Source organism: Eretmochelys imbricata, chromosome 17, assembly GCF_965152235.1.
Source record: "Eretmochelys imbricata isolate rEreImb1 chromosome 17, rEreImb1.hap1, whole genome shotgun sequence".
Classification (NCBI taxonomy): domain Eukaryota; kingdom Metazoa; phylum Chordata; order Testudines; family Cheloniidae; genus Eretmochelys; species Eretmochelys imbricata.
This window is the reverse complement of record NC_135588.1, coordinates 966075-987497: the sequence shown is the minus strand read 5'-3', so window position 1 is coordinate 987497 and position 21423 is coordinate 966075. Positions and strand designations below refer to the sequence as shown.

Here is a 21423-nt window from a genome sequence, read left to right as displayed (position 1 = left end):
TGCACACCCTGCCTGGCTGTGCCACTCCCTAGAGCACTCTCAAACTGGGGGGTCACGAGCTGCCAGCCTCCACCCCAAACTGTGCTTTGCCTCCAGCATTTACAATGGTGTTAAATACATAAAAAAGTGTTTTTAATTTATAAGGAGGGTCACACTCAGAGGCTTGCTGTGTGAAAGGGGTCACCAGCACAAAAGTTTGAGAACCCCTGCTCTAGAGGCAGTTGGCATCCCCGTTCAAGCTCCGCTTTGCTGGACATTCGCATGGCCCGTGCCTGGAGCCTGGTGCACACATTGGCTGCCCAGGTGGACAGTTGTTATTTGTAGGGAAATCTTTCCGTCGCTTCAGCTGCTTCTCATTTAGAGTTTGTGCAAACTCCCCGGGTTCCCTGAGATTCAGCCGGGCTGGGCTGCGGTGCAGTGTTGAGAGCAGCAGCAGATGGATGGGAGCAATGCTTTGCAGAGTACTGCTTTTGGTTTTGGGAGCAGAGACTTTACATCATGCTGCTGTGACTTAGGTACCTGTTTCCTCGAACAGCCTTGCTCCCTGCACATGTTTGCTCTGTCATTCATTGAGCATAATGCAGTTTGGTTAGTAATACTACTGTGCCTTGATGGTTTGCTGAGGGTCTGACAGTGTGATTTCTGGCGTCTCCAAGGTGGGAAGAGCAGCATTCTGGGAGTAGTGCACTCTGCAGTATTTTAACTCTACAAAGTCACGTGAAAATCAGTGGGGCAACCATCCAATTCAGGTACTAGCCTAAAAACACATGAAGGAAATGAAACACACAACCTGCTAGAATTACACTGGACCTGATTCAAGTCTACAAACATATGTTAACTCAGATTTCCTGCTGCCACTCCCCATAACTCCCCCAGTATACCTGCGTGTTAGCTCAGAGACCCTCTGGTCAGACTCTTTGATTTGCACCCACCTATATTCAGTGGGGTGAAATAAGGGCTGAGTTCTCTTGGTTTGGAGGCTGAGGAGGGACTCTTTCTCAACTCCACAAAACAGCCTGGCAGAGTGGCCTTTCCCATGTTCAGTACCAGTCTGTCATAGCAAAACACTTCAGTTCTTTTCACATGCTACAAGTTACCAAGCAATGCAGCCAGTTTCCTCAGGGCAGGTTCCCAGTTCAGTAAGGTCTGGATTCAAACCTGTGAAAGCTACTTGTATTTGAGTCACTGAGGACAGGAGCAGAGCCACTCTGAGCAGTATCCAGGTGGTAGCTGCTTTATGACTTCTGTGGTTTTGAGCTGCTGAAGTTAAATGGTCTCATCCAACCTCAGAAGTTTTCTTATCCCAAGTTTCCAAAAAGAGGAGCAGAAAATTCCCAAGTCTTTCATCCCCGTTCAAATATCCACCAGGGCAAGGAACTGGGGACCATAGAGTGGAATCTCAGATGACATTCTCTGGAAAGCAAACTTCATAGAGTGTAAGTATTCAATGGCTTAGCCTAGCCAGTGCCCTCTGCATGGATTTGGCCTGCGTCTGCATCTCTTCCTTTCCTGGGCAGATTAACAGAGGCTGGAGAGGGTGAATCACAGAGTCTGCCTGAGGACCCCGTCTGCTTTGAAGCCTTTGGCACTTCTGTGAGATATTTAAATGACAGACAGACATCCAGAGAGCCGTAAATATGTGCTTGGTGCCAGCTAAACCACAGAGAAGATACTGCATTTGTGGTGCAGGGAGGTTCAAATATTTGTGGTCAAACTTAAAATTTGACATAAAACTCTCATCTGTGATGGAAGGTGTCCAGGAGCTGCACAGAGGACGCACAAGCTGTGCAAACTCACCCAGACTGCTTCCAGATTAGCTCCGCCAGTATGAGGCAGAATGTTCTAGCTCCTTAACTGTTGTTTCCCTCCCACTGTTAAGGACATAAGTCAGATCTCCAAGGGATGCAGCAACCGGTGTCTGTTTCCATGGGCAGGACTCTACCATACTCTGGTTATTACTGACACTGTTTTGTGTTCTGCAAACTTCAGAGAACCTGGAGGCCCAACACTCCTTTCCTGTCAGACGGAATGTGTGCCTTCCATATTGCCTTGGAGCCACATCAGCTTCGGGCCTTGCTCATCACCAGGAACTTCGCTATCAGAAGATGCTGGGAAACAGCTCAATGAGCTACTTCATTTCAGGCCAGCTCCACACTCTTTTACCAGGCAGGTCACTGCTGCCAGCTGGGGACCTTCAGAAACCATTCCTGGATTGAACAAGTTTCTCTGCCTTCAAATGAATGGCCTGTTTTAGCTTTAGTGAATCAACTCAGGCCGCAGAGAAAGGGCAGCGTGTGTCTGTCATAGGTGCAGACGTCCCTTTTTCCCTTGTTAAGCCATACGCCCTCCACCAGAGAGCCTGCTAACTGCTTTCTTATCTCTCTCTCCACTCCACAAAACAGCCTCTGACAGGGCACACATCCTCAGAACTGGCCAGGGAAGCAAATTGCCCCAATGCCTGAGAAGGGAGAGAATGGAGCAGGCAAGAGTCTTTATTTCCTGGGAGCAGCTCAGTCTAGGTAACCAAATGTTGGCTTTCCGTTGTCAACGCCCATCTGAGAGGAGGTCATGGAGTCTTCCTTCCTTCGCTGTCTTTCCCCCCACCTCAGTCTGGGATCAGCATTCAGATGCCACGGTCAGACCTTTAGGGCTTTGTTCTTCCAGTCTAGCATGGCTGGTAGGACGGGAGAGGCTTCATCGGCCTGCTTTTGCTGTTACTTTCAGTTGCTTGAATTCTTTTCTCTTCCCAGTAGTGCCCTAGACTGAAAGCTGCCCTGACCCATGGACGTCTGCATAGAATTGGTACAGACTGGCACTTGGCAGTGCAGCCTGGTGAACACAGAGCACCCTAAAGCTGGATGTAGGGCATCTGGAATGACAGGAGAGAACGTGGAATGCTCTGAAATTCTCCCCCTTGCTGAATGGCTACACAGTGGTACCATGTGTCTGATCATTATACAGACAGGGAACTACAGAGATGTAGTGGGGCTAAGGACAGATGGATCCCTGCAAGTTCTGATAGGAAATCCCTAGCTCCACTCTTCCAGAATCTCTTCGTCAGGCCTGTTGGAAGACCATGTTTCTAGCTTATTGTCATAACTATTGGTTTGAGAAGCTTGGTCAGCTGAGAAAGAGACTTCACCTGACCATAGCGTATCGGACGGGAATCACTTTGCCCACCACCAGAGTGCTCTCTGGACTGGAAGGCAACTGCTGTGTGGTGGTACACAGCACGCTACACACAGGGTACAACAGGAGCTAAGTTGAGCACTAACCCAGTGGGAATTTCAGGAAGAGTTGGAAATGTTGGGATTTGGTCAGGGTGCCAGGCTTCTCTGAGCTAGCTGAAGGCCATGGACCAGTGACAGGCTTACCCCATGAACAGCTCCATTCCCTGGAATCACAGGATGAGAACTCAATTCATGGGCAACATCTCCATAGCTGTCTAGACACCCCACCTCCCACACTGCAGGGTCTGACACTCTTTAGTGGATGGCACTGTGCCTCCCCCAGGGTTGGTACCCATCCAGAGGACATGATTTAATCTCTAACCTTGCTGGGCTTGGAGCTGTGTGAGCTGGCCATGGTAAAGAAACACACTATCCGTCCTAGCAATAGAATATTGAACTGAGCATGCAAATGGCTGCCAGCCGACCAATCCGTTTGCTCACTGAAGATGAGTTGGACAGTGGAACTGACAAAAAGATTGTCCAGCGCTCTTACCAGGTGATTAAAACATCAGGGCAGGTCTTTCCAAATGTTGAGGAAAGCCAAAAATTCAGTTTGGAAACAGAAACATTCCTCTCTGGGGCCATGTAACTGATCCTGCTTCTGTGGCCAGATAGGGAGCTCCATGCAAACCTCCAGGATATCCTGAGTGTATTATCCTATGAGAGTAGTACAGAGAGCCTTCTTCTGGCATCTTCGATTCGGTCAGGTGCTGACTCTTCCAGCAGGTACAGCCACAATGAGCACCCATGGGACTCTCAGGGTGTCTCCTCTACAGTGGCACAGCTCTGGCGCTATGGCTATGTCGCTGTAGCGCTGAAGTGTAGACACTCCCCACAGTGATGGAAGGGGGTTCCATTGATGTCGGCATCCCCCTCTCTGAGAGACAATAGCTAGGTCACCTGAAGAATTCTTCCACTGAGCTAGCTGCATCTACAGCCTGCTTTAGGTTGACCTAGCTACATCGCAAAGAGTGTAAACATTTTCACAGCCCTGAGGGATGTAACTAGGTCAATCTAACTTTTAGGTGGAGACCCAAGCCTTAGATCTGTGCCTGGGGAATTACCTCCCCTGAAATTCCTAACCCATTGAAGCCCTAGTCCTGTGTGATTGCATCTTCCCAGTACCGTAGCTAGCCAGGCAAACTGCAAATGCCAGCGGCAGTAGAGATGCTGAGATGACCAATGGTGAATCTCCATGAGAAGTCTGTCATTTGACTCTCCATTCCTATGTGGAGAAATGAGGGAAGATTTGCAAGAAGATGAACTATTAGTTGATCTGTTGCCAATCTGGAAATAGCTGTGAGGACATTCTGTGGAGCAGTGTGACAGAGAGGGGCTCTGCCGTCGCACTGAAGTGTTGACTGAGCTGCCAGGTTGGGACCTGAGGGGATGGAGATTTTTCACAGGCAGTTTGTATATTTCCTCTTGCCTGCATTAGTAAAGGTGCATCTGTATCCCTGCTTCACCATCACTGGATGCTAGTCGGGGAGAGAGATGTGGCCCTTAGCATGCGTATTGTTTTGGAGGAGGCTTGTACCTGGTGTGACTGTGCAGAGATTCTGGCCTGTTGGGGGTACTGGTTTCTGGTGCTACAGCTCAAGTGTGGTATTGAGGCTTTGGGAGAGCCCCAGCTGGGCATGTACAGAATTCACTTTGAAATAGGTAAATTGTGCTCCCCTTTGCCTTCGGGGATCTGGGATTAGCAGGGCAGTGGGTGAGTGCAGCTGCTGTGACACTGGGTTCTCGTTTGTTCTTTGTATTACTGTAGCTCCTCGGAGCCCCAGTCATGGACCAGGGGCCCATTGTGCGAGGTGCTGTACAAACACAGATCTGATCCCTGCCCCAGAGAGCTGTGCTATGGATTATTTAGAGCCTTTGGGGGTGGGGAGAGAGGCTTTCCTTTGAGGTTGGGAGGGGAGGAAGAATTAACAATCTCCTAACTCTGCAGCCTGCTTCACAGTGCTGTGGAGAGCCTCCGCGCAGAGTGAACAATCAGTGGTGCTGTGGGGCAGCCTCCTCAGCCGCTCTGCTGTGCTAGGCCTCTTGGCCCGAGTGCGGCCCGCAGGGAAAGCAACCTGCGCTCTGAAACCAGCACAGGAATCCAAGGAGTAAGGCACAGCTGTCCCCCTCTGACCAGGTGTGACGAAGCGGGACTGTTCTTAATGTTTCCTCCGAATAGTATGGGGGTGCCTCAGTTTCCCCTAGGCAGTTCTTAAGTATCTAGGTGGTGGGGTAAGGGTGTATGATCGCTGCAGAGCCCTAGAGGGCAGGTGTGTGCAGAAGTCTGGACACAGAGGATGGCCGACACCCTGTTTCCTGGCAACTGATGGCCTGGGCCCTTCCCCCCTGCCAGGTGAGAGCTAAAGGGTTGGAGAACAGAGGAATCAGGTGACCTCCTGTCCCGGGGAAAGGGACAAAGCCCAGAGGAGGAGGGGCTGGAGGGAGTTTCAGTTTGGGGCTGGCTGGAGACCTGGAGTGAAGTGCAGACGTGGTTGTCTGGCTCACTGCTCCCCAAAATGGACCCAGCTGAGGGATCCTGTTCTCTGCACTTGCAAGCTCTGTGTTAGACCATGTTCCTGTCGTCTAATAAACCTCTGTTTTACTGGCTGGCTGAGAGTCACGTCTGACTGCGAAGTTGGGGTGCAGGACCCTCTGGCTTCCCCAGGAGCCCCGCCTGAGCAGACTCGCTGTGGGAAGCACACGGAGGGGCAGAGGATGCTGAATGCTCCGAGGTCAGACCCAGGAAGGTGGAAGCGGTGTGAGCTGTTTGCCCTGCAGACAGGCTGCTCACCGGAAGGCGACTGCCCCAGAGTCCTGACTGGCTTCATGGGGAGCAGTTCCAGAGCATCGCCCAGGGACTCTGTGACAAGGACCCTCTGGCTTCCACAGGAGCCCCGCCTGAGCGGACTCGCTGTGGGAAGCGCACGGAGGGGCAGAGGATGCCGAATGCTCTGAGGTCAGACCCAGGAAGGTGGAAGCTGGGTGAGCTTTGTGTCCTGAAGACAGGCTGCTCACAGAAAGGCAACTGCCCCAGAGTCCTGCCTGGCTTCATGGGGAGCAGTTCCAGAGCATTGCCCAGGGACTCCGTGACAACTGGTGGGAGCAGTGGGATCTACTGCACCCCGTGGACGGCGCTTCCTGCAGTAAGTGACTGGGGAGCAGTAAAACGAAGGGGGATTGACGGGGACCAGGCGTGCTGAAGATTCAAAGAGAGACGGTTTCAGGGGGTGGTTAACCCCTAGGAGTGTGTGACCAGAGAGAAGGATTTTTGCAGTAACAGGGTCTCCCAGGGGCAGAGGAGTCTGCAGTTCGACCCTGGCAAAGAGGTGGTGACCTTGAGAAGGGCTGGCACACTAGGGGTTCTCCCTGGAAACCCTGGGGAGCTGAGAGCACACAGGCCTGTGAGTCCACAACAACTTGGGAAGAGCGGAGTGATGGTCTGTCACTGTCCCCTTAAGAAGGACATTGTAACCCTGTGCAGAAAGAGAGGGTTGAGCATTGGAAAGTTCACCAAACCACAGTTAATCGTGCAGCTGGAGGAGGATGGCCGCTCGAAAGAACAGATTCCTGACCCCAAATGGGGCGATAGCAGGATCTGGGAGCAGCTGGAGTGGTGGCCAGGCATCGCCAAGACTCCTGTCCCCGACCAGACGGGGGTCTTCATGATCGGGTTCCCCATCCAGGGATCGGAGATGGACGGGATTGGAGCTGAGTCCGAGAGAGCAAGAGGACTGTGAGAGACAGCGAGAGCCCGAGAAAGAGCTGCAGAAGCAGCAGCAGCATGAACTGGCGATGGTGGAGCGGAGAGGGCTAGGGGACCCCCCAGGGGTGAGTGGGGATAGACCCCGGGGTGCCAGTTCCGCAGGGAACCTCGAGACTAAATTGCTGCCCCTGGTTAAGGATGGGGGGGATGTGGATGCCACCTCACTGCCTTTGAGCAGGCTGGCGATTTGAACCAGGGGGACCCTGCGGAAAAGCCCCGGTGTCTAGCTCCCTTGCTGGGTCCCAAGGCCATAGACTCCGTCAGCCAGATGGGTGGGGAGGTGGACAGGCTCCCACTCCTGACCCCAACCTATATGTCTGTGTGGAGTTTCCTGGGGCCAGGCCCCTCGGACCTCCAGTGGGAGCAGAAGGTGATGGTCAATGGGGAGATATTCATGGGGTGGCGAGATCCTGGGACAGAGAGAACTGTTGTCAGGCCCCGGGTGGTGCAGCCTCAGATGCTGAGGGGCTGTTTGAGCTGGGTGAGGGTCCCATGGACGAAGCCCCTTGCCCTGCCTGTGGCCCAGATCCCTGTGCAGACCCAGGAGAGGTCGGGCTGGCTGGTTGTTGGGGTTCTCCAGGACACCAGCTGCGAGACCCTGTTGTGGGGTGACTATCTCTCTTTGGGACAGGATTCAGGCCCTGCTCCTGTAACTGCCAAGGGTTTGAATTTGAATCCAGGGAACCAATCGGCGGAGAGGGAAATGGTCAGTGAAAATGCAGGTTTCAGAGTAACAGCCGTGTTAGTCCGTCTTTGCAAAAAGAAAAGGAGTACTTGTGGCACCTTAGAGACTAACCAATTTATTTGAGCATGAGCTTTCGTGAGCTACAGCTCACTTCATCGAAGCAGATGACCTGGCTGGCAGAGGGGAGGAGCCGCTAGGCTCAGGCTACCTGCCTGCCTGTAACCAGACCCCTGGGGCTCCCCGCCCCCCTTGCACACCGGAGAGGGGGCTCACGCTGGCTCTGATGCAGTGAGGAAAGCAGCGAGCTCGCTGCCTACCCCCACTGGGACAGCAAGGGCAGCTCTGAGCACAGTGGGAGATGAGACCCCAGCTGGGTGGGGGGAGACACAGGCAGGGCAGGGGATCTGTTGGGAGTGGCAAGGTGCTTGGTAAGGAAAGTCTGGATGAGCCCAGGCAGCCTTGTGAGCTGATGGCTGTGTCTAGTCAGCAGGGTGGGAAGGCGAGGAGAGTGGAAGTTGAGTGTCCCTGGACCTTACCTGTTAGCTGGGTGGAAAATTGTGAGAGTGAAGGAAACGTGCCTGTGTCTGTCAGGGGTATTGACTTGCCTATGGAGCGAGCTACCCTGATCTCCAAGCAGTTGTCTGTGACCAGCCTTGTGTGCCGGGACCAGGGGAATGAGATCCCAAGCTGTGTTTCTGGGAAAGGAGAAAGTGTGTCCGGCTCTTCTTCGTCTGTGGAGCAGACAGAAGGGGCCTTTCAGCCTGTGATGGTTGAGGGTCGTGCAGTTGTTTCAGAGCTGGTTCTGGATTCAGCTAAAGCCCAGGAAGGGAATGGTCCTAAGTTTGTGTCTGCTCGGGAGAACGGCCCTGTAACTAGGTCGCATCCAGTTAGGGTCTATGTAAAATCCCAGAGACCAGACAATTCTGGTGCTTGTATTTTGCCTGTTGCTAGTTTGTTGTTGGGAAAGGGTGTAGCAACTCTGTCTGATCAGGGTGAGATCCTAGCCAGGGCACAAGGAGAGAGCATGAAGGTGATGTGATTGTGTTACCTACTGAGGGTGTGGAAACCTGTAGCAAGAAGGAAAAGATTCCTGAGCTTGTATGTGGCAAAGGGAAGGAGAATGCTTCTAACCTTTTATCTAGGAAGTCTGTCGGTTTGCCTGAAAGGGGATAGTGTAGGAATCCGCCTGATGGGCCAGAGGTAATTCTGGATGTAAGGGAGACCCGGAAAGAGTCTGTTGTTGCTCAGGAAAGTGTTCCTCTAGAGCAAGCCCTCGTTAAAGAGGGTAAGAGCAGAATTTCTGTGAGGGGTGAATTGTTGCATAGAAAAGTCCTAAGGAAAGGAATCCTCATGGAGTCTTTGCAAGCAGTTTACTGCAACTGAAGGGTGTGAAAGTGATTTAATCAAGAAAGTTTCAGTTCCTAATAGCCAGAAACTTTCTGTTATGAATGGATCCACTGACTTTCCTGTTGAAAGATCCAGTGTGGATAGCTTTGAGAAGGTCTCAGATGGGGTGAAAGCTGTTAAGAAAGTTAAACAGTCCTATTACCAAGTGGCTGTGTTTGGCCAGCTTGTTGGGGAGAAGACCCAATCCCAGTTTGACCTCCTGGGGTTTTGGAGGTGGCCAAAGGGCACGGGCCGCATAAACCTTCCCACATGCAGCCAGCGAGTGCTATCAACCACCCCCGACCTAAGGGAGGGCGTGAAACTGGAAGGGCCTGGTGTAACTCCTCGCAAGGAATGGGAGAGATGCTGGGGCATCCATGGGAACACTGGTGGCTTCGAACTTCCCCAGGTCACTGGCTAAAGTGAATAGTATGGGGGTGCCTCAGTTTCCCCTAGGCAGTTCTTAAGTATCTAGGTGGTGGGGTAAGGGTGTATGATCGCTGCAGAGCCCTAGAGGGCAGGTGTGTGCAGAAGTCTGGACACAGAGGATGGCCGACACCCTGTTTCCTGGCAACTGATGGCCTGGGCCCTTCCCCCCTGCCAGGTGAGAGCTAAAGGGTTGGAGAACAGAGGAATCAGGTGACCTCCTGTCCCGGGAAAGGGACAAAGCCCAGAGGAGGAGGGGCTGGAGGGAGTTTCAGTTTGGGGCTGGCTGGGGACCTGGAGTGAAGTACAGACGTGGTTGTCTGGCTCACTGCTCCCCAAAATGGACCCAGCTGAGGGATCCTGTTCTCTGCACCTACAAGATCTGTTTTAGACCATGTTCCTGTCATCTAATAAACCTCTGTTTTACTGGCTGGCTGAGAGTCCTGTCTGATTGCAGAGTTGGGGTGCAGGACCCTCTGGCTTCCCCAGGACCCCACCTGGGCAGACTCGCTGTGGGAAGCGCATGGAGGGGCAGAGGTTGCTGAGTGCTCCGAGGCCAGACCCAGGAAGGTGGAAGCAGTGTGAGCTGTGTGTCCTGAAGACAGGCTGCTTACAGAAAGGAGACTTCCCCAGAGTCCTGCCTGGCTTCGTAGGGAGCGCCGGGGACTCTGTGACACAGGCACCTAGGGATATGAGGGGGCATCATTTTGTGGTGTTTAAACATGGCCATAGCCAAGAGTTCAGCAGGATCCCTATCTCATGATTGGGTCACTGTACAGTGTGAATGGGAAGTATGCTTCATACACGCCATGTGGCCCCATCTAGACAGGGATTAATGCCACATTTGCCAGAGGAGTCTGACTTGCTTTAAACCTCATTCAGGCTAACTTGGTTTGAACATAGTTTGGCCCAATTCACTCTGGCTGACCAAGCCATGCTTAAAACCCATGTTGCCAAAACAGTCAGCCCTAGTGTGGCTGGGCCTGATCCTGCTCCAGCTTGGCTCTGACTCCAGGCCTGGGCAGGTATCTCTCTCCATGCTATGACTCACGCTTCTTGTATCCATTTCCCCTTGGTGTCTCCCCCTCACATGCAGGAATGTGAATCTGAGAGCAGTGGTCCTTTCCCTTTGTAAGTCTTTCTCCAGAGACGCCCTGTCTCCTGCTTGCCTTTGGATTCTGGTGTTTCACTGACAGAAACTTCCATGATCCCTCTGCATGTGACACAAGGCAGCGACTTACTCTTGAGATTTCAGCTTACCTGGTAGCTAACAATGGGGAGAAAGGTCACTATCCCGCCCTCAGACTCAGCACTCTAGAGATGATGGACTCCCCATTACTAGTTGAGGCTTGCAAGGCAGCTGGAGGAGACTTTGCATTTCTGCCTCCCGGTTATTTGCTCTGTAAAATTACCAAGTTGTAAAAGTTGATTGAAGGCATCAGTGGGTGTGACAGCAATTAGCTTCGCTGAGGAAAAGCAGTATGTACTGCAGCCCGGTCAAGAGCACTCAGGGCAGCCCAGTCCAGCACTGGCTGAAGAAGCTGCCCCACGACCAGCCCCACCGCTGATCCAGAGCAAGAATCTGGTTAGGGTCTGATGATGTCACCTGCGAGCACCAGGTACGGCACTGCACACGCAGCTCATGGGAGCGAGTCCTGTCCCTGCCTTTAGTCGCCGTCGGCACGGGGCTGCCTGTCCTTCACTCTGGCTCTTGGCCTTCCTGTGCCCGTGGCTTTGAGCAGTGCTTCAGCGCAGAATCCTGTCCTACGGTAACACAGTGAGATCAGCACCTGTGAGTGCCTTTCCCTCCCCTCATCCCGTGTCCGGCATGGGGAAAGGAGGCAAAGGCCACTGAGGGAGGTGGAGTTGGAGCAGGGATTATGCCTGGGGAGCTCTGGTGCCCTGTCCTGTGGTCTTCTGTAAATGGTCACTGGAAGGCAAAAATAGGAGAGCTGGGCTGATAGCGTTAAACCTGCAAAGGCGCTTTGAAAATGCACCAGCTGCTTCAGTGAACATACATCCTGCTGTGTCAGGCAGTAAGCATGTTAACGTATGTCCTGCTGTGTCTTTGTGAATGATCAGCGTGTTAACATAGGACCTGCGAATTAGCAGGCAGTTAGCCCTCCTCACTGTGTGTTAGCAGGCAGGCAGCGTGTTTGGGAGGGTGAGTGTCTTACTGGGTATCTGGCATGTTTGAGTTAGCATAGGTTCAACCCACCCCCCATCCCCAATGAAATCGTAAGGCCGATGACCCATGCAGCACTGTCGTCCCCCCGCCCCGGCATCACTCATGTCTCTAGGGAACTGAGCCCAGGTCACAGCAGGGCACCAGACCACTTCACCAAAGCTTGGTTTCAGTTTTCCTTTTCAAGTGGCTGTGTGCGTGTCAAGCTGATGGTAGCGTTCAGTGAATACTTGAAGCCAGGGTTTTCGGTTCCTGCTGTCTCACTGCGCAGCCTGTGGGGGAAGGGCACATTCTGCTGCTGAACTCCTCTCCTTGGGCCCGTCTGCTGCTGCACCTCACAGCAAATCCACACTCTCTAGTTTTGCATTTGAACTTTCAGTTCTTTCTGCAGCATCAGAGATATACACACCCTCCCCCCGCACCTCCCCAGGCTGCAGCATCTCTGCTTCTTCCCAGCTGAGCCTGCGTGAAGAGTAACTGATGGCCCCGGGCTGCACCTTTGGGTCAGATGGGCTTGCTGGGTCTGCAGCCCAGTGGCCTGGAACCCTCTTGGCATCCTGGGGCTGATACGGGTGCTTCCGTTTCCATCCTTAAACAGGAAGTTTCCAGCGCCCTGTGTAGCTGTGTGTCACGCAGGCTGCTGCTGTGCAATACCAGATACCCTGGTGCGAGTCAGAGTCAGGCTACTCAGACCATGTCAGAGAGGCCACTATCCCTGGTGCCATCCTGAACTGGGGAGAGCTGGGCCAGCTGAGCTCCAGGAAAGCCCAGCCTTGGGCTGCTGGCAGTTAGCAAGGCTGTTATTCCTGGGTGTTCATGTGATGGGGGTGCTGAGGTTATTTGCTTCTTTCTCTTTTATTGATGCAGCCTGGAAACCTGTGTTCATGAGGCAAGTTACTGGGGGATTATGTCATGGACCGTTAGCTGGGCGCTTCTCCCTGAGCAGGGGAACTGACTTTAAGCACCCTCGGCCTGTGTTAGCCAGCAGGAACTCATGTGTGCCCTAGTTGGATTTTTTTTCAGGGAGGGGATAAGAGGACATGCCTAATTCTCTCCCCTCCCCCCCGCCCTCTTGGGGTGGGAGAGGGCTTTTCTGCAACATCACTGGTCACTCTCCAGGTTGAAGCTCCCCGGCTTTGTGGAGGATTTTGCAGTTTAATCCTGACCCCTCCTGTTTACTCCCAGCCTCTTCTCCCTCAGGTGTATGAGGGCTGGCTAGGGGGAAAGCATATCTCAAGGTGGGCTAGGAATGAGTCCCAGTGGCCACACGGCAGGAGCTGGGGCGGCACTGAGTCCTGTTGGTGTAGCTGCTGAATAAAGCCTCTGGGATCCTAAACAAGGCAGAAGATGCAGGCACAATTGCCATTAATTTTGGAGGTACCTCCTAAAAATCCACTCAGGAATGGGTGCGGACCCGACACCCAGCTGCTTAGCCAGGCTTGGCCCCTCACGCCAATCCCAGCTCCTGCATCGAGCTATATTCCTGCCATCATCTGCTTGTGTTCTAGACCTTGAGTGACAGACTAGAGACGCCACCTCGTGCTGCTCGTGACCGGAAAGGTGGCTCCACTCACCAGTCCCCAGCAAGCTCTTTGCAGGCCTTTGAGTCCTTCCTCAGTGGGTGACACTGGGAGCCCCAATGCTTTGTGCTCCAGCAGCACCCACTCACCCAGCCACATCACTCCCGCACACCTGTGCAAGCCCAGGCATCAGCACACCAAAGTATTCGCACAACTGTGTTGAGTTGCTGGAACTGGGCATGCATGATTTCATTTACACAGCAACCTGGGCCCCATAGAACTGCTGATATTAGAGCTGGAAAAGTCCTGTCACTGAAGCCATCTGCTCTGAGCCAAGGCAGGACTGGGCCTAGAGCCTGGGCACCAGGGACTTAGCGAATCTAGTTTGCAGTGACCCAAGCAAGGGGCTTTCCCATTTCCCCAACATCTCCGCAGCCTGGTAGCTCTCATAGGTAGGAAGTTCCCTTGATATTCAGCCTAGCTGTATCATTCTTTGTTCCTCCCAGCTTTGCTCCTCCAAGAATCATTCATCAGGGATGGCCGGTGGGGGCAGGGGTGTTGCCTCCAGGACATATTCCAGGGTGGTGTCCAGTCTAGGTTTAGGGGTGTTCCAAGCAGTGAAGTGCTCACTCTTCCCTTGGGAGATGAAACCCAGCCTAGAACATAGAATTGGCCATATTGGATCAGAGCAATGGTCCATCTAGCCCAGTATCCTGTCTTCCATGCCAGTTGCAGAGGGAGTGAGCAGAACAGGCAATCATCCGAGTGATCCATCCCCTGTCGTCCACTCCCAGCTTCTTGCAAACAGAGGCTAGGGACACTCAGAGCAAAGGGTTGCATTCCTGCCCATCCTGGCTAATAGCCACGGATGGACCTATCCTCCAGGAACTTACCTAATTCTTTTTTGAAGGCTGTTATGGTTTTGACCTTCACCATATCCTCTGGCAACGAGTTCCACAGGTTGACTGTGCATTGTGTGAATAAATACTTCCTTTTGTTTGTTTTAAACCTGCTGCCTCTTCATTTCATTGGGTGACCCCTAGTTCTTGTGTTATGTGGAGGAGTAAATAACACTTACTGATTCATTGTCTCCACACCAGTCAAGATTTTATAGACCTCCATCGTATCCCCCCTTAGTCGTCTCTTTTCCAAGCTGAAAAGTCCCAGTCTTATTATTCTCTCCTCATATGGCAGCCGTTTCATACCCCTCATCATGTTTGTTGCCCTTCTCTGAACCTTTTCCAACTCCAATACATCTTTTTTGAGATGGGACAACGAGATCTGCACGCAGTATTCAAGATGTGGGTGTACTATGGTTTATAGAGAGGCACTAGGATATTTTCTGTCCTATTGTCTATCCCTTTCTTAATGGTTCCCAACATTCTGTTCGCTTTTTTGACGGCTGCTGCACATTGAGCGCAGAGAACTCTCTGTTTTCAGAGAACTCTCCACAATGACTCCAAGATCTTTCTTGAGTGGTAACAATTAATTTAGACCCCAACATTGTATATGTATAGTTTAGGATTATGTTTTCCAGTGTGCAATATTTTGCATTTATGAACAATGAACTTCATCTGTCATTTTATTGCCCAGTCAATCAGTTTTGTGAGATCCCTTTGTAACTCTTCAAAGTCAGCTTTGGACTTAACTAGCTTGAGTAATTTTGTATTGTCTGCAAATTTTGCCACTGTTTACCCCTTTTTCCAGATCATTTATTACTAAGTTGACTAGGACTGGTCCCAGTACAGACCCCTGGGGGACACCACTATTTATCACTCTCCATTCTGAAAACCAACCATTTATTCCTACACTTTGTTTTCTATCTTTTAACCAGTTACTGATCCATGAGAGGACCTGCCTTCTTATCCCATGACTGCTCACTTTGCTTAAGAGCCTTTGGTTAGCGACCTTGTCAAAGGCTTTCTGAACATCTAAGTACACTATATCCACTGGATGCCCCTTGTGCTCATGTTTGTTGAATTCTAATAGATTGATGAGGGATGATTTCTCTTTACAAAAACCATGTTGACTCTTCCCCAACAAATGGTGTTCATCTGTGTGTCTGGTAATTCTGTTCTTTACTATAGTTTCAACATTCCTGATAGTTTTCCTGATGTTTAGACTACATTTCCCTTCTCTTAGTTTGACGCCATTCCCCCTTGTGCCACTCTCTTCTTCGTTATTGGGTCCCCTTCTACCACGAATCATTCTTTCACTCAACTGAAGGCATTTAGGCTCAGATCCTCCAAGTCTTTAGGCACCTAACTCCCACTGAAATCAGTGTGAGTTAGGTGCCTAAATATCTCTGAGGATCTGGGGCTTTATTCTTTCCATTTTCCCTTCTGACAGCCCACCACCACCACCCGCAGAGGCCTCTGCCCAGGGGAGTCAGAGGCATGTTTCTTACTCCTGCTGTCTTGAGGCAGTTAGCAATGCCTGTGTGATTGACTCGGAAGAGAGGGAGTCTGACTGATGGGCTCTTTAATTCTCTGCTGCTCCAGACACAGAGGAAAGCCCTGCTCTTGTTACATAAGGCTCCCTAGTTCATGCAGTAGCTGGGGCACAAGGTTGGGGGTCACAGCGGGGTCAGGTGGCTGACACACACTGTAACAACAAGGTGGTTAAAATTAGCCCACAGAGAGGAAACTGGCAGCATTGTGGAAGTGCAGAAGTTTCCTCTGCGCTGTAGCCTGGTGCCGTGGGGGGGTTCTCTGTGTGCCGCCTGCCAGCCCATTGCTCACTGTTGCCTGCCCGTCATGCTACCTCAGCCCTGCTTCTGTATTTCTGCTCTGCCCGCTGCCTGTGGTTGGTATACACAGTGTATCCCATAGCAACATGGGATCCTGACGGGCGCTGCTGCCCCATCACTTCCCCATGTGTGTTGAGCCTCCCAGTTGATCATCCGATGTGTGGGGTGCCCCCCATTCTTCCTGATATCTGAGCCTTGTGCCCTCCCGATGGGTGCTGGGCACTCAGGTTCACTGTGGTTGCACTGGAGTGAAATCAGCTAGACCCCATAAATGAACTACCTGGTTCTGGGGTCCACGAGTGGGAGCAAGCTGGGGCCTTCTGACTTGGGGAGCAGAATCTGGGCACTGCTTCCAGTGTAAACAGAGTAAAGTGGAGCCAGAACCATGGTGCAAAGTCCATGTGAGCAAGGTACAAAGAGAAGAACAGGGCAGGGTTAACTCGTTGCTGTGAGCTTGGCCATCATAGGTTTGCAGTGGACAGGACAAACCATCGCCAAGGGTTCGGCTCTCCCAGCTGGTGTTCGAAAGGGAAAGCAGCAGGCAGGGAGAGTACAGGCGCAGTGCTCTGCTATAGCAGGGGAAGGGATTCTGATCTGCCCAAGGGCTGGGGCTTGGGGCCCAGGCAGAGGGTCTGGTGCAGGGCTGGGGGCTGTGTGGCACCAGAGGGGAGCGTTCCAGGCTCCAGTGCTCTGGAAACTCCATCTGAGAGTCTCATACATTTGATAATTACCCAAGCTATTGAATTGCATCCTGGCTAGTTCAGCCCTGACAGGCTCCCTGGTTATTTAGTGAGATGAGCTCATGGGCTGAGGCAGCAGCCGAGTCCAAGAGGTGCGTGGCTTTTGTAAAATGCCCCCACCTGCTGGCTCTCAGCACCTGTATCGTTCCCCTGACAGCTGTCCGCTTGAGCCCTCCTGTTTCCGTTGTGGGGGCTGTCAGGGGTTCCTGTTCTAGCTGAAATGAAACAGCCAGGAGAGTCCTCCTCATCCATCTCCCACTTGAGCAGGTTTCCAGCTCTTGGATGGGAATTCTGCCTGGGGGTGGGGGGCCTTTCCTTCAGCTCCGAACCAGGAGCGGGCTCCAGGGGAGAGGCTGGAGAGGTGAAGCCTGTCTGCAGTGCACAAGCCATTCTGTCGAGGTGTCGGTGTCTGCATTAGCCTGCCCCAGTTCTCCTGCCCCTTGGCCACAAGCTCAAGGGCCAGACACTGGAGCTGGGCATCGGCCATTTCCTGAGCCAAAGGGGGATGAGTAACCATCCTCTCCCAGGTGCTCGCTGGGCCCTGCTGTATGCATCAGCACCGCTCGCAGCAGCTGGGCCCCAGGCTCTGAGGTTTCCCTTTGGTCAGTGGCTGACTGCCACTGCTTTCTGCCTTCCCTGGGCACTGACTCTGTTTTTCTTTCTCTCCCCGACCCCCTGATCCTCACCCCGTAGGTTATTGCAGCTGACTGCAAGAGGGTCACAGTTCTGAAGTATTTCCTGGAAGCCCTTTGTGGACAAGAAGAGCCTTTGCTGGCATTCAAGGGTGGAAAATATGTGTCAGTGGCACCCGTCCCAGACGCCATGGGAAAGGAAATGGGAAGCCAAGAGGGAAAACAACTGGAAGATCAGGTACCGTGCGGGAAGAGCGCGCCTCAGCGAAGGAAGGGTCACCGCTGTGGGGCCCAGCCCCTGCCGGCCCTGCAGCTCCCACTATTTATAGCCAGGGTAGCTGTGTGTGCATTCTGCACTGTGGCGGGGGGAGCGGAATGGTGAGCAGTCCTGGTCTCTCGAGTCTACTTTGCTTGTGCCCCTTCCTGCCAGTCCCACCCATGTGCCTCTGTCTTGCTCACTGCTATGAGTTCCAGATGCTGCTGTTTAATACTTAAAGGGGGAAGAGTTCTAATAACGTGCAGCGCGGGAGCCCGGTGAGGGGGATGTCAGGGTTCAGGCTCAGGATCAAGTTTACAGCCGTGGAGCTCAATGCGGCAGAGGCCTGAACTCCAGCCTCCAGCACACGCACAGGAAGAGCTGACATTGGCGCCCCCTCCCTCCCCTGCCTCTCACATCCTGATGTGATTAAGGAATTCTCCTCTTGTTTTTCTGCCCTTGCTTGTTCCTGTAGCCCTTGCTTCACTCCAGGCTCAGTGTGTGTGTTCAACGGCCCTGCCAGCCACGCTGCAGGTTGACACTTTCCTTGTGTTTAATCTTGCGGTTTGAAATGCCAGGGAACAGTGGAGAAAGGGAAAGGCATTTGGAGCTGTGGGCTGGGTGGCCCTGGCTCTGCCCATCCTCCTCCATCGGGGGCTAGAAAGACACAGAGCAGGTTAGAGTAGGGAAAATCCATCGCTGTGGGTGGCCTGCATTCGAAGAGTCCACTTAGCCAGTTCAGTTGTCCCCAGAGGAGGGCTGGGTGGAGCTCAGGCACCCAACAAGAGAGTGCCCTAGCTCCCTTCAGCCCCCCTGCGATCTCAGCATGGCAGCACTGGATGTGTGTGGGAGCTGAGACCCTGACCTGCAGGGACACCGACCAGGCTGTTGGGAAGGACAGTCAGAGATCCCAGTAACAGTGGTCATAAGCCACTGTGATACACAGAGACTTGAATACTTCTGCTCTGAGATAGAGACAGACCAGAGAGAGAGAATGACCCATCTGGAGTTTTGTGGCACAGTTCAGTGTCTGCCACTCAGGCACCCTCACTGCTCTCAGCAGGGATTTCCTAGCAGCAGCTCTAACCTTCTTCCATAACTGGGCTAAGAGGCAGAGAATGGCACCCCTCTGGGCTAACCAGGGAGGCCTCTAGGCTGTCATTCCCTGCCCCTCTGGGCTAACCAGGGAGGCCCCTAGCTTAGCTGTGGGAACCTTTCTGTGAACTCCTTACGTAACCCATGAGCTTCTGCATTTGGGTCTGAGCTGAGCCTCCAGCAGGCCAACGTGACCATCCCCTGACCCTGGGCGAGCTTATTCCAAACCTGGAAACAACACTGCAGGCTGCACATCTGAACTATGCCCCTCACTGGGGCCACCATCTCTCTACCTCTCGCTGTGGTCTGTGCTCTCCTGAGAGGGAAGTGAGTCTGAGGGCTCCATCTTCCTCCTTCCCATGGCTACAGGGTCACTCGGAGGGAAGAGCTGCTGAATGTGTGGCCCAGCCTGGTCTCAGTAAAATTACTGAGTGTGAAACCAGGAAGCATGAGGTGCCCAGTGCATATGTGAGCAGCCCCTGTGCTCCCTGAAAGCCGCTCCGAGCTGCGCTGAGGCTGGGGGTGCCCAGAGATTTAGTACACTCTGTCCCAGGCTGTCAGCCTTCGCCTCTCTTGCCAGGTCCAGGGGTTTGTTGAGACTTGAAAGCCTCATCCCCTGGCCTGGCAGTTGGTGCTCTGTGTGTGGCTGAGGCTTGTCCTGATGAATGGGAAAGTCTGAGGAGGCCCAGGACCCAAAGGGCATAGTCCCATGAAGACCATCTGAGCAAACCAAACTGACCTCCAAACCATGCCATATGGCATAAAGAGCAGGGGCTAACTTCCAGCACAGGGGCTTCCACAGGAACTGGAACCCAAAAACTCATAGACTTTAAGGCCAGACAGGACCATCATGATCATCGTGTCTGACCTCCTGTACATCACAGGCCACAGTGCCTCATCCACCCTCTCTTGCAACAGACCCCTGACCTCTGGCTGAGTTATTGATGTCCTCCCATCACTGTTTGAAGACTTCAAGTTACAAAGAATCCACCATTTACTCTAGTTTAAACCTTCAAGTGCCCTGTGTAGCAGGGGAAGGTGAGGGGAGTGTCAGGGTTCAGGCTCAGGATCGAGTTTATAGCCATGCAGCTCAGTGTGGCAGAGGAACTGCCATTTCCTCCTCAGCTCCAACACACTGACTAGTCCTGAGGCCCTTCCAAGGGAATTTCTTGAAACAGGACAAGAAGCCCACAATATGAGCCCTTCCCACTCAATTCCCTCAGGCAACTTCACATCCTTACTGGCCCGGACCAGCACACATGAACAGCCTGCTGCAGTCACCCAGGGTATCAACCACCATACAGGAGCTAGTCAGAAATTTAAATGAGTCAGCTTGTTAACTAGGAATGTGCTCGTGCAAAACCCAGAGGATGCTGTACGCCTTGCCTTGGAACCACGATGAGGCCAGAGGCCAAGTCCAATACAGAGCATTTCTAGAAGGGTCCCACGGGGATCCATTCTCGACCCAACACTATTCAGTCTCTTGTCAGTGGTGTGGAAGAAAATATTAAATCCCTGGGGGTAAAGTTTGGAGCTGAGGCCCAGACTGGTGCAGTGGTGGATAATGGTGGGATAGGGCAGTTCTTGAGAGCAATGTGGATCACCGGGGAAGCTGGGCGCCTTTGGCCAACCTGCATTTTAATGCAGCCAAAGGCTGGGTCCTCCAGCTAGGAGACAGGAATGCAGCTCTCACTTACAGGGGGGCTGTGTTCTGGAAAGTGGGGACTCTGATAGGGACATGGGGTCATAGTGGAAACCAGCTGAAGCGATGGGCTGACTAAGAGGGCAAATGCAATCCTTGGCTGGATCCGCCCAGGAATATGGAGCAGGCGTAGGGAGGTGATCCCACTGCATACGGCCCATGGGAGACCATTACGGGGGTAGTGCTGGGGTCCACACTTCAGAAAGGACATGGGCCAGCTGGAAGGGCTCAGAAAGGAGCTGCAACGATTCGAGGTCTGGAAAACCTGCCTTACGGTGACGGGAGAGAAGCTCAGCCAGTGCTAGCCAAGAGAAGAAGAAGAGTGACTTGATCGCGGTCTGTAAATACCTACCTGGAGGAAGGTCTGTGAGCGGAGAGGGCTCCTCAGTCTAGCAGACAAAGGCTGAACAAGACCCAAGGGCTGGGAGCTGAAGCCAGACAAATTCAGACTGGAAATGAGGTGCCAATGTTTCAGAGTGAGGGTAACAGCTCACCAAGGGATGGGTGGATTCTCTGCACTTGGAGTGTTTAAATCCAGATTGGACTTCCCTTTTGTAAAGATCTGCTGTAGTGCAGGCAGAAAGAACAGGCTTGATGCATGGAGCGCTGGGGGAAGTTCACTGGCATGAGTTACACAGGAGAGCAGACCAGACAATCTAATGGTCCCTCTGGCCTTGGAATCCAGGAATTTAAGTTTCCTTTTCGAGTGGCAGAAGGCTCAGTTTGTGTTTCCAGCCTTTATTACAAGTTTTTACTTGTGTTACGGTAGAATCTAGAGATCTCAGCTGCAGTTGGGGCCCATTGGTACAGACATATGATAGGAAGCAGTCTCTGCCCCAGAGAGATTACAGTCTAAATAGACAAGGCAGAGGAAGGGTGGGCGAAAGGCAGCTGCATTCTCCCCATTCACAGAGGTTAAATAACTTGTCCAGGGTCACACCAGGAGTCTGGCAGAGCCTGGAACTGAAAGCAGACCAGCGCTTTAACCACCACACCCTCCTTACTCTAAGCCTCAGCTCTGGATTTCCTGGCCTTTCTGGTGTCACTCAGCCCT

The 21423-nt window shown here is 52.7% G+C and overlaps 1 protein-coding gene across 4 annotated transcripts in view; it reads left to right on the top strand.

The window, feature by feature from the left end:
* SMG6 (SMG6 nonsense mediated mRNA decay factor) overlaps positions 1-21423 on the top strand; it is a 172803-nt gene that overhangs the window by 132852 nt on the left and 18528 nt on the right. For all 4 annotated transcript variants that reach the window (XR_013348254.1, XM_077836597.1, XM_077836596.1 and 1 more), the window contains exon 14: positions 17378-17554. Coding sequence is in view for 3 of the 4 variants with exons in the window: in XM_077836597.1 (XP_077692723.1) it covers positions 17378-17554 (177 nt within the window). In the remaining variant the exon portion in view is untranslated. The remainder of the gene's footprint in view (positions 1-17377; positions 17555-21423) is intronic.